We start from the raw sequence: 12677 nt of genomic DNA, 5'->3' as shown, positions 1-12677 counted from the left end.
CTGGTTTGTTTCTGTATATTTTTGCTTTCCTTCCCTCCCCTCTATTTCATACAAAGAGAGACTAATAGTTGTACCTTAGATGGCTGCTTAGACGACATCAGTTGCTATGCATCAAAGTAGGATTTAGATCATCACCTTTGTGGATTACGTTATGCCTTGATGTCCCCCAAGACTGTTGTCTTAAGGCTTTAGGATCAGCAACTCATTTTATCAGGGTGGTTACTTAGGATTACAAAGTTTAAAAAGCTTTGCTTCGTGTTGGCTCTGCTACATGTATGGGTATATTTTCAGCATAGACTAATATTAAGGTTGAAATATCTGTGAACCTGTAAGTGTTGTCCCATTTGCTTATTTTACCTGTCTGCTTGTATGTTGTTGTTGTTAAGTGCCGTCAAGTCACAGGCGACTCATAGCGACCCTATGAAGGAGAGTCCTCGACCCTTGGGTGCCTTTCATCCTCTCTCCAGGTTCATAGGGTTTCCAGAGGCAAGCTATTACGGAAGTGGATGCCATTCCTCCTTCCAGGCTTGTTTTAATCGGGGAGCTCCACCCCACTCTCTGTCTGCATTGGGTAACCAACCATTAACGCATTTGACACATCAGTGTCACAGTGCTCAGCCTCACAGCAACCACAAGTGACCACAGACGGCAACTTGTACACCAGGGCTATACGACCTAGAGGAAGGTCTGAACAAAAACAATAAAAGACAGGCCCGAGGGCTGCAGATTAAAAGTCACTGACCTTTGGCTTGGTAGCATCGCTTTCTGTCCACTGGGAGAGCTGATCTCTCTCTCTGTCTGCCTGTATAGCTAATTATATATTAATCTTGAGTATTGTTGATATTGCAAAGTTGTATATGTACTAATGTTTACCTTTGTTGATGATGCACCTCTCCATATTGTCCCTTTCTTTAATAATATTGAGCTGATCATCCCTATTGTATATTCCCTCTCCCTTCATCCCTCTTTATATATTCTTGTTATTTAGTTACTAAATTTTAATCTTTTCTTTCCTCTATTACCTGGTAATCATCCTTTGTATATCAGCCTTTATTTAAGTTTTTATAATAGTGGACTCATAATATTTGTCCTTTTGTGAAAAGATTATTTTATTCAGTGTAGTATCTTCTAGATTCATCTGTGTTATATGATGTTTCACAAATTCTTCATATTCTTTAGAATTGCATACATTACAATGTGTGCATGTCTGTTTATCCATTCATCCATTGGTAGACACTTGGGTTTTTGCCATTTTTTTTTTGCTATTATAGTTAATTATATATAATGCTAGAGTAAACATAAATGGATATTTATTTATCTGGCCCTGTTGGCAGCTCTTATTTCTTTAGGACATATACCTAGAGTATTGATTTTGTTGGACCAAATGACATGTCCATGGCCAACTTTTAAAAAAAGTGCCAAAACCTTTTCCAGAGCGATTACACCATTTTATAGTGCCATCAACAGAGTATGAGAGTTCAAATCTTTTCACACCGTTTCCAGAATTTCTTGTTTTCTGTCTTATTGACAGAAATTGTTGTTGTTGCTGAAGTAAGATGAGATTTCCTTCTTGGTTTAACTTTTGTCTTTCAATGGCTAAGCTTGAACATTTCTTTGTGTATTTGTTGGCCATCTGAATTTGTCTTCTTTGGTGAAGTATCTTCCCATGTCTTCTGCCCATTTGTAATCAAATTGTTTCTTTTTCTTATTGAAGTCTTAGAATTTTCTGTACATTTTAGAGACTAGTCCTAATAAATATGTTCATTGAGTGAATTATAGCTTTTGGAACAAAAATGGGAGATAAGATAAAGGCTGTGTTGATACTGTTGTTAGGTTCCGTGACTGATGGACACTCTGCATAACAGAGTGAAACGCTGCCACTTTTTGGACCATGTGTTCTGTAAGAGCCCATTATGGTAGTCACTGTCAGGCCACCCCTGGAGGGCTTCCACTTTTTCACTGACCCTCTGCTTTTCCAAGCATCAAGTCCTTTCCCAGGGATAACATGCCCAAAATGAGTATGATGAAGTCTTTTCTTCCTTGCTTCTAAAAGATCATTCTGGCTATACTTCTCCGCAGACAGGTTTGTTGTTGTTTTGGCAGTCAGTGCTATATTCAGTATTTTTCACACGAGTGTCAAAATTCAAAAGCATCAGTTGGTCTGCAGTTTTCTTTATTTTTCGTCCAATTTTAACATGTGTACAAAGCAGTTGAGAAAACCATGACTTGAGTCAGGTGCACATTAGTCTGTACTTGGATAACCTTGCTCTTTAGGAACCCTGGTGACACAGTGATTAAAGTGCTTTTTTCTGTCAGCGGTTCAAACCTACACAATCTGTAGGGAAAAGTTGTAGAATCTGCCTCTGCAATAATCACTGCCCTGGTGACCCACAAGGCAGTTCTCTTCGGCCCCATAGTGCCATTATGAATGTGAGTTGATTCAATGGCAGTAGGTTTAGTTTGGTTAAGATAGGTTGTCTCCTCATTTTGTGGTTAAGTTCTTTGATGAAAAAAAGTGTTTCATTTTCGTTAAGTCCCATTTATCTGTCTTGTCTGTTATTTCTGCTGCTTTTGTGTGTATGTATGTGTTTTGGGCTTTTGGTTTTTTTTGGGATTTTGGTTTGGTTTTTTTCTCTCTCTCCTTCTCCAGCAGAGCATATGCCTTCTGTATTGCAGTGCAGCTTCTTGCCACTAGGCCACCAGAGCTCCCCTTGTTTCTGATGCTTTTGAAGTCATATATAAGAATCTGTTGCTAAACATTAAGTCCTGAATCATTACTCTATAGTTTCGTTTTACTGTTTCATGATTTTAGGTCTTAACCTTTGGCTTTTTTTGCTAATAAAATTCTTAATCCCTCTCTGGATCACTTATGTAGTTTCCTTGGAGATTATGGGAGAGAAGTTTGGATGTTGAGTAAAGGGAGGAACAGGATTCAGTCAACAGTTGACTGCACTATCATCCTCAGTAACCCCCCAAACCACCAGGCTGCTATTCAGTTGACCACAACTTAATAGACTTTTGAGACTGTAAATTATAGGAAAACAGTCCTCATTTTCCCCCCATAAAGTGGCTGGTAGATTTGAGCCACCAACCTTTGTTTATCAGCCCAGTACATTGCATACTACACTACCAGAGTCTTACCACTCCTTATAAGTAGAAGACAAATGTCAGAAAATATTATTATCAATTTGAGCCAGCATGACTCAACACAGTATTGATAGGATTAGCCATCTGTGGAACCCTTTCTCCCAATAACCAGAATCTCATCAGGGAGCCACCTAGCTAAAGTGTAATGGTTCCAAGATGAGCTGTAATCTAATTCACCGCAACCTGACCCGCACAGAGTGACACCGTGATACTTGATTCTTTTACTGACGGTATGTGACTAAATAGAGAGCTGAGCAGCAGAGAACTTGTCTCTGTATGTCCTGCATGAGGGGAATGATCTAGTCATTTGCCGTAGGTTCTAGTGGGACAGGAGATTCTGCTTCCCGTCTTTTTCCATTTTCAGTTACTAGAGATCCATTCCGTTCTCCTGCATATGAAACAAGAAAGAGTATTTGAAATGATTTCTTTGCTCCCAATTTTAATCCCATTCCCAGTCATCATAGGAAGTGCTGTCAGTCCCTCTCCTTTGTCTTGCTGCTTCTGTGAGCCAGAGGTGTCACCTTCTCCAGTATGATCAATAGCCTCTGGTGACAGTCGGTGATATTTACTTGCAAGGAGGCATACGTGTGTGCAGAGACACACCAAAAAGGACTTCTTATTGGACAGTAATTCAGTATTGAAAACATAAAAGTATCTTGCTTTCCTGTGTTTTATTTACTAACGAAGACATTGTTTGTGGAGGAGTCCCAGTTAACTCGCATGGCTGACACTTGACTTGATTGGTAGTTTGAGTCCACCTGGCGACAACTCGGGCTTTGAGAAGTCCATGGAGCACAGTTCTACTCTGACACACATGGTAGCCATAAGTCAGAGTGAAGTCGACAGCAGTTAACTTGTTTATTTGTAAAAACATAAGAAAATGGGAGTAAGAATGACTAATATTTTTGGCTGTCTGGCATTTACGGTGCCTTACCCCGTGCCTCATCACTTCACTCCTGAAGTTAGCTTGTATTATCAGCTGTCTTTTACACATAAAAAGACGCTAGACGTTTTTATGTGGTCAAATTCACAGCAATAAAAAGGAGTAGAACTGGCATTCTAAAGTGGAACCCAGACTTGCCAGTTCTAGGGTCTTCCCTTAACTTTGCAGTCTCTCCCTTTCAACATGCATCCTTACCAGATAGGACCCTTTCTAGCCTCTCGCTCCCTGTAGCCCCACCATGCCTCTTTTTTCTGACTCCTGCTACGTTCTTCTCCTATTCTTTCTAGTCAGCAGCCGTTTCTCGTACAGGGAAAGGTGCCATCTAGAAGGTGCAAGGAGTTTGCGTGGATTTCTTTCCCTTTACATTATTTTGTTTTTATTGTAATTTTAGTGAAAGTTTATAGAAAAGTTGGGTTTCCATTCATTCATCGATGGCATCTTTTTCTTCCCTTCACCCCCAGTTCACTTTGTAATGCATGTCTTCTTCCATGTTGATAATAGTCATGAATATAATGTCTACTCATCCATTCCTTTCAGATAGTTCTTCTCTTCACCTATTCTGTTGTGGTATTCATTATCTATCCTTCCTTTTTCTGTTCTCCTCCTCCCCCTCCCTGCAAGTTCACCCTATTTTATAACAATTGTCTTAGGCAGTATTTGTCCTTTTTGTGACTGAGATATTTCACTCAGCATAATGTCTTCCAGACTCATCCATGTTGTGTAGTGTTTTATAAGTTCATTGTTTTTCAGTGCTACATAATATTCCATTATGTGAACGTGCCAGTTTTTCTCTGTTATTTTCCTCGGTTACAAGATACTTGGTATTTCTGTTTCCAATTACAGCTTTTCTGATTTGTATACTTAACAAAGGTTAATTATCCTTTTTGCATGCTTACAGTCTTATAGCAAGATTCTGGTGGTGCAGTGTATTAAGCAGTAAACATCTAACTGAAAAGTTGTCAGTCTCATCCTACTAGCACTTAGTTGAGAGGAAAAAGGAAAGAGTCTGCGTCTGTAAGAATTCCAGCTCAGAAAACACTATGGGCCAGTTCTGCTCTATCCTAGATGGAAGCTGTGAGTGGGAATCGGCATCGGGGATGGTGGCCTTTTAATTGGTTTCCTTAATAGAAGATTCATGAAGATAGTCCTATTCATACCTGTGACTCCAACTCTGTCACTTGTTGTTGTTAGTGGTCATTGAGTGGCCTCCAGTTGACAGAGAACCTTGCCCAATCCTGCATCATCCTCACAATCTGCCGTACCCAAGCCCATTGTGAGACTCACTGTGTTCATGAGTTTTGTTGAGGACCTTCCCTCTTTCTCTGGTCTTCTACCTTTCCCAGCATCTCTCTCTCCAAGAATTGGTTCCTCCTGAGAAAATATGCCCGTAATAAGTGAGACAGAGTTTCACCATCCTTACACTTTCTTTATGATAGAGTTGCTTGTTATTTTGACAGTCCACGTTATGTTCAATACTCTTTTCCAGTACTATTCATAGGAATCGATTCTTCTTTGGTCCGATTTATTCATTGTCCAACTTTCAGATGCATAGGATACTCTTGAAAATACCATGGTTTAGTGATAAGGAATTGTAATGCTAATGCAAAGGTGTGCAGTTCAAACCCACCAGCTGCTCTGCTGGAGAAAGATGAGTAGTTTCTGAAAGCCCACTGGAAGATTAACTATGGGTCGTTCCAACTTAACAGTACACAACAACAGCATGGCTTGCATCAGGCATATCTTGGTCTCTAAGCTGAACAAATGTCACCATAGAGACTAAGGTGCACCTGATGCAAGCCATAGTATATTCTTTGGAAAGGTCCTTGACAACAGATTTTCCAATTGTAGGATTTTTTTCTTTCTTTTGATTCTTTGAACTGCTACTACCATAGATGTTGATTGTGAATCCAGGTAAAATTAGATCGTTGACAACTTTGATCTTTTTTCCGTCTATCATGGTGTTGCCTGTTGGTCCTGTGGTAAGGATTTTTGTTTTCTTGATATTGAGGTATAACCCATATTGAAGGCTGTAGTCTTTTTTATTTTTTTAATTAATTTTAATGAAAGTTTACAAAGACTTAGGGTTTCCAGTCATCCATTGTTGCACTTTCTCCCTTCCCCAACCCCTTCCCCCCCAATTCCCTTTTCTCCTTGATAAGTAAAAGAAAGATTCTTTCATTGCTATGCAATTCCTTCCCCCAGGTCCACGGCACTGTTCAGCCTTCATTCTGGACTTGTGACATAACAATAATACCTAATCAAATATACCTTTTAAACAGTTCTCTTCCTCAGCTGTTGCAGTGCAGTATACATCATTCCTCCCCTTCTTCTCTTTCTTCCCTCAACCCCGTTGTCAGTCCTGTTTTACAATAGTGGCCCTATGCAATACTTGTCCTTTTGTGACTGAGATATTTCACTCAGCATAATGTCCTCAGAAGGCTGTAATCTTTGATCTTCAAGTATTCTTTAGATACATGGCTGTTATTTTGAGACTGTCAATTTTTTTTCTATTTTCATAAACATTTACAGAGATTTTGGGCTTCCACTCATTCATTGTTGCGCTATTCTCTCTACCCTCCTCCCAGTTTGTTCGAGACTGTCAATTTTTAACTTGTTGCATGGGTGAAAAACAAATTAATGATTACCTGCTTGTCAATTTTAGGTAGCATTTTCTTTCAAGAACTGAATAGTAGTTAATAAGTAACTATGTGGTTTTTGGGGACATTCTGGGTATTTGGATTTTATATGCAAATACTCATTCTCATCGGAATGGTACACGAGACTGTTTAAAGACTGATGTAATCTTGAACTTCTCTGTCATATTCTGTTCTTAAAATGCATGTTATCATGGGACTATATTATGTTTCGTATGTTTGTAAGAAGCACATCTTATAACTCTGTAATAACAGTACAGCTGTTCTTCTCAGTTTTGAAATTATTACTTTGGCTAGAAGATGTGACTTACCTAAATCAATTCCTTTTCTTTAACACCAAATAGTTAAATATGGTTTGGAAGGACTACTGACAGCTAATTGAAATAAAGTTTAGTCTGTTACGTATTAATTCTGTTGCTCTTCTTGGCTTAATCCTGTGTTTACTTTCTTTCTTACTTAAAGAAAAGAGATACTTAGATAATTTTCATTTCAATTACATGTGAACGGTTTGGTATGAGTGGTAGTTTTGTGGAGAGTGACTTGTTCATAGGCAGTTATTTAATCTAGAACATTGTTCTAGAAATTTGGACTTGTAATCCCTTAGTAACTTGTACAGTCTAGTTAATAAATTATGAGGAGCATTGTTTAAAAAAATGAATTAGAAAAGTAAGCTAGCATTGTCCTAGGTGAGGAAGATGACATTTCCTTGTGCTGATGTCTCCCCCTGTGTGGCTCCTGGGCTTGAACAACTTGGAAGGTGATGATTGAGATTTGGTGAGATATGGAAACTAACAGTTTCTTGTTGGTGTTATGTGCCATTGAGTCACTTGCAACTCATAGCAACCCTATGTACAATAGCCCTGAGCTCTCTCCTATCCTAAGCCAGTCTCACTGACTCCAGCATACCTAATTCCATTGCCCCAGTTACTTAAGCAATACATTTCATCTGGGGTTTTCCTCTCCTACACTGTCCTTTCACCTTTGCAAGCATGAAGTCCTTCTCTAAGGACCAGTCCCTCCTAGCCATGTGACCAGAAAATGTCAGGCGGAACTTCAAAATCCTAGCCTCCAAGGAACAACTTGGTTTCACCCTCTCTGAAACAGACCAGCTTGTTCTCTTGACAGTCCATGGTATGTTCAATACTCTTCTCCAGCACCACAATTAAAATTGATTCTTCTTCTCTTAGTTACACAATCAATGTTTTAGGTTGTTGTTGTTGTTAGGTGCCGAGTACAACCCATGAAACCCCATGAACAGCCAACTTGCACCTTTCCCTATCCTTGCCCTCTTCATCTCAGAGGCACTAGAACCTATTGCTGTAGTCATGGTACCGGTCTATGTCATCGAGGGTCTTCTTCCCCTTCACTGACCCTCCATCGTATCAAATCTCTTGTGGCTCATAGCGATCCTGTATGAACAGCCCTTTCCTGTACCGTCCTCATAGTCTTTGATATGCTCTTGCCCTTTGGTACAGTCACTGCGTGAATCCAGTTGTGGAAGGTCTTCTTCTCTCTCACTGACCCTCTGTCTTTAAGCCTGGTGTCTTTTTCTAAGGACTTAGTATCTTACCAGAATCCAAAAATTTTATTTCTCCTCCTAATTTTGATTCGCAGAAGAATGGGCAGTATCCTCCTGTGCGATTAACTGGCTCTGAAAACCCACTTAGAGGGTCAGCTATGGGTTGGTTCTGACTCTATGGTACTCAACAACAAGAACAATTTTTATTATTTTAATTAAATGAAATAATAACGGATATATCTAGATATAATTTGGAGAGAGAAGTAAATTAACTGATTAAATTTTAAAGGAATTTTTAAAGAAAAGGCCATTGTTTCTCCTTCAGGTGGAGTATAATGACATATGAACTCAAATTGCAACCAAAATCTCCTATACATCCAGTTTCTCCAGAACCACCTGCAAGATTTTATGTAAGAACCTTTTAACTATTTATCATTTAAAGTGAGGGTAAATATGTTGATAAATAAGAAAACTTATTAAAAAATGCAATCACCTGCTTGCCTAGTTGTATATATATTATTTTGGGGATGACTTGCTCCTCCTAGTCTTGAATCCAGAGAAAAGAATTCTCTAGAACAAGCTCAGAGTTTTTCCTTGACCACCCACGCATGCTTGGGTGTGTGAACTTAGGTCCTTTGCCTAACGGTGCCTGCGTTGTTTCATCTGTTAAAGCCAAAATGTTTGAAGTATTAAATGAAGAAGTGAAGGTATTGTGCATTCTCCTTCCCCTGCCCTTGATACTTTTGTTGCTCTTAGTTGCTACTGAGTAAGTTTTGATACGGTCTCTTTATACAAAACAAAAAAGAATGTTGCCTCATCTTGCTCCAGTCTTCATGATCACTGGGATACTCCAGTCCGTTGTTGACCACTGTTTATTCTGAATGTATAGGATTTTTATTGGCTCATTTTCACAAGAAGATGGCTTCACTGTCCCCCCTGCTCCCCTTTGTCAATCTGGAAGCGCCACTGAAACTTGTCCACCATGAGTGAGGCTGCTGGTAATTGAATACTGGTGATAAAGCTGCCAGCGTGATAGCATCATGCAGGCCACAACAGTACAGTCAACTGGTAGCCGAGTAGTAGCTTACCCCTGAGAGTTCTTGAACATTCTACCTCCCTGCTGCCTCTTTACCAACAAAACTTCAAAAAGGCCATCTGTCGTGGAGGCTACTGATGACATTTTCCTGTTGATATAAATTCATCTTCTTGTGCATGGGCAAGGAACACAGATCTGAGGACTAGGTGGTAGTCAATTCCCTTTAAATAGTCTTCTAGCACACTAATGCCTTGGCCAGAATATTCCGCAATGCCTCTCTTGGGCTTTGTCTGCTTTTTGGAGAGTGCAGGTCTCTGGGTGAAGCTTGTTGATCAAGATAAAATAAAACAAGAAAGAAAACTCATTTCATTCCATGCCTGCTACAGACCATTCTTAGGCTTTTTGGGGGTTGGTTTGTTTTTTTTTTTAAGATCCAACATTCAGATTAAACCTCAAAGACTTTGGAGATTTAAAACAGATTTTAATTTTCAAAGGATTATTCTCTGATTCATTAAGACCATCTGATGTATGATAGCTCACTTTTCCCTCTAGGGAAAGTCGTGTCTGTATTTTATAATTGAATTTTTTTTTTCATTAAGAAAATGACTATCTTGTTAACATTAAGGAAAGGAATGATGAGTACAAACAAGGGACTACTTCTCAAGCTGATTATACTTTTATTTTAGTCTCATATCAAAGTAGATAAAGCTGTTTCTAAAAATTTGAGCAAATACAAAATTATATGAAAATCACAGTACTGCTCCAGAGAGATAAATATAAAGTATTTAAAAACCAATGTATCCTGCACTATTTTTATTTATACTATTTTATATGATGGTACTTATGCAAGTTCAAATTGAAGCTGAAAGGCCTTAAAACAGGTCCATGAGAACCAAACTACAATGCAGAGTCTTTTTCAACTGACTTTTTTTAAATAAAATTTTTATTTTATATTGGTTTACTTATAAAGTTTGTGTACATTGTTTTTCACATCAGATCATCCCATTTCCTTTACCCATCCCTCCCTCTACCCATCAAATTATATGACCTTGTGATTAACCCCCTGCCCATCCTCACCCTTAACTCAACTACATGTTAAAGGCATCTTAAAAGGCCTTTCTTCTCTGTATTTCCTTTCAGGGAAGAGGTCCATCCCTTTGGGGATGTAACTTTTTAACAAATCTATCTTTACTTTTTTAGTAAATAAAGATTTTTTTTCTAAAGTAAAGATAGATATTAATAAAGATGTATTTTTTTTCCTCAAAAAAACCCCCCAAAACCAAAACTGCCCACCTCAAGTATATATATGATACATTGAATGAACACTAATGCCTGAAGACCAAATGAGGTATGGGATGTGTTCAAGGACATCATCCATGAAGAAGGCAAAGGGTATTTGCAGAGGCAGGAAAGAAAGGAACAACCAAACTGGGTGTCAGAAGAGCCTTTGAAGCATACACTCTAATGGAAAAATCACAAAGGGAAGAAATGCTGAAGTAAAAAAGGACAGCAGAGATTTCCAAGGGCAGCTCAAGAAGACAGAGTACTTTCCCAAAAAGAATGTCAGAACTGAACTATTCAGAGTGGAAATGCTACTTTCAGGAAATAGCATATGATCAGTAACCAGTGGTAATGAAGGAAGACGTTCAAGCTGCACTGAAGGCATTAGCAAAAAAAAAAAAAAATAAGACCTCAAGAACTGGTGGAATTCCAGTTGAGATGTTTTGAGATTCAGGTACATCTCTGGGCATGCTCACCAGCGTATGTCAAGAACTTTGGAAGACAGCAGCCTGGCCAAAAAAAACTATAGAAATGAACCATATTTGTTCCCACTTCAGAAAAAGATCATCAGAGAGACAATAGAAATTATCAAATGACATCATGATTATCACATGCTGGCAATATCTTAATGAAGATTGTTAAGAAACAGCAGGAAGAGTGCATCATAAGCAAAGAACTGTTAGAAAGTCAAACTGGATTCTGAAAAAACTGTGGCATAAAGGACTGCTGAGGTCAGATTGATCTTCACTGATCTTAGCAGACAGCACCAGAAAGTTACTTACTGTATTTTTATTGACTATGCAAAGATATTTGACTGTGAGTCAAAATAAATTATGGATAACATTACAAAGAATGAGAGTCTTAAAATTAATTGTGCTCATGCAAAACCTACACATAAACCAAGAAGCAGTTAACCAAACAGAACAGAGGAATACTGCATGGTTTAAATCAGGAAAGATGTGCATCAGGGTTGTATTCTTTATTCATCCCCATTCATTCTGAATGTTGAGCACATGATTGAAGAAGCTGGACTTTAAGAAGAAGACTGTAGCGTTAAGATTGGAGGAAGACTCATCAAAAACTTGTGTTGTGCAGCTGACAGAACTTTGTAGAAGGGAAAGAACATTTGAAGCACTTGTTGTAGAAGATCAAAGAATACAGCCATTCTTATGGATTACATCTCAACAAAAAGGAAACAGACGTCTCATCACTAGACTATTTGGCAACTCACGATTGTTAGGGAATAAATGGAAGTTTTCGATAATTTCATTTTACTTGGATTCACCATCATCACCTATGGCAGCAAGAGTCAAGAAATCAAAAGACATGTTGCATTGGGAAAAATCTATTGTCCGGGATCTCTCCAAGTGCTCAAGAGCAACAATGTGAAAGCCTAAGTAGTGCCTGGTCCAAACTATGACATTTATAGTGTTTCCTGCATCTGAAAACAAGAGAATGACAGAAGAGTCATCAATACCTTTGTATTGTGTTGGTGAAGAATACTGAACATCCCATGGATGGCCAAAAGAATATACAACTATGTCTTGGAGGAAGGACAACCTGAGGTCATAGAGACAATGATGGTAAAACTTTATCTCACATACTTTGAGCATGTTATCAGAAGGGGACCGTCTTTGGAAAAAGACATCATTTAAGGAAAGGTGGAAGGTCAGTAAGAGAGGAAGCTCTTAAATAAGGCTGTACACAGGGACTGTAACAATGTGCTGGAGCATAGAAGAAATTGTGAGGATGGTGCGGGATAGGGGAGGGTTCACATCTTTGTTCATAGAATTGCTTTGAGTTGTAGTCAGCTCAATGACACATCAAAACAACATTACAACTATAAACACGATGCATTTATATATTTACTAATCTTATTCTTAATACTATTTTCATAAATGTTACTAATCTGTTCTTCAAAAGTGTTAAAGAGAATTTCTTTGTTCTACCTATTTCAGAAATGTTTGCTTTTTAATATATAAAATGTGTTGTTGTGTGGCATCAAGTTGGAATCAACACATAACTGACCCTGAAGCAGATTTTCATAGACAGTAAATTGCATAGGAGAAGATTGCCCATCTCTCCCACAGAGCAGCT

The 12677-nt window shown here is 38.5% G+C and overlaps 1 protein-coding gene across 1 annotated transcript in view; it reads left to right on the top strand.

Annotated features, from left to right (window-relative positions):
* DGKH (diacylglycerol kinase, eta) overlaps positions 1-12677 on the top strand; it is a 243155-nt gene that overhangs the window by 156995 nt on the left and 73483 nt on the right. The window contains exon 12 of the mRNA XM_006884615.1: positions 8589-8673. Within this exon, the coding sequence (XP_006884677.1) occupies positions 8589-8673 (85 nt within the window). The remainder of the gene's footprint in view (positions 1-8588; positions 8674-12677) is intronic.

Source organism: Elephantulus edwardii, unplaced genomic scaffold (genome assembly GCF_000299155.1).
Source record: "Elephantulus edwardii isolate Elephantulus edwardi_28Jun2011 unplaced genomic scaffold, EleEdw1.0 scaffold00036, whole genome shotgun sequence".
NCBI classification, from domain to species: Eukaryota; Metazoa; Chordata; class Mammalia; order Macroscelidea; family Macroscelididae; genus Elephantulus; species Elephantulus edwardii.
Note: the sequence above shows the minus strand (reverse complement) of the source record. Positions and strands in the feature narration are given on the sequence as shown.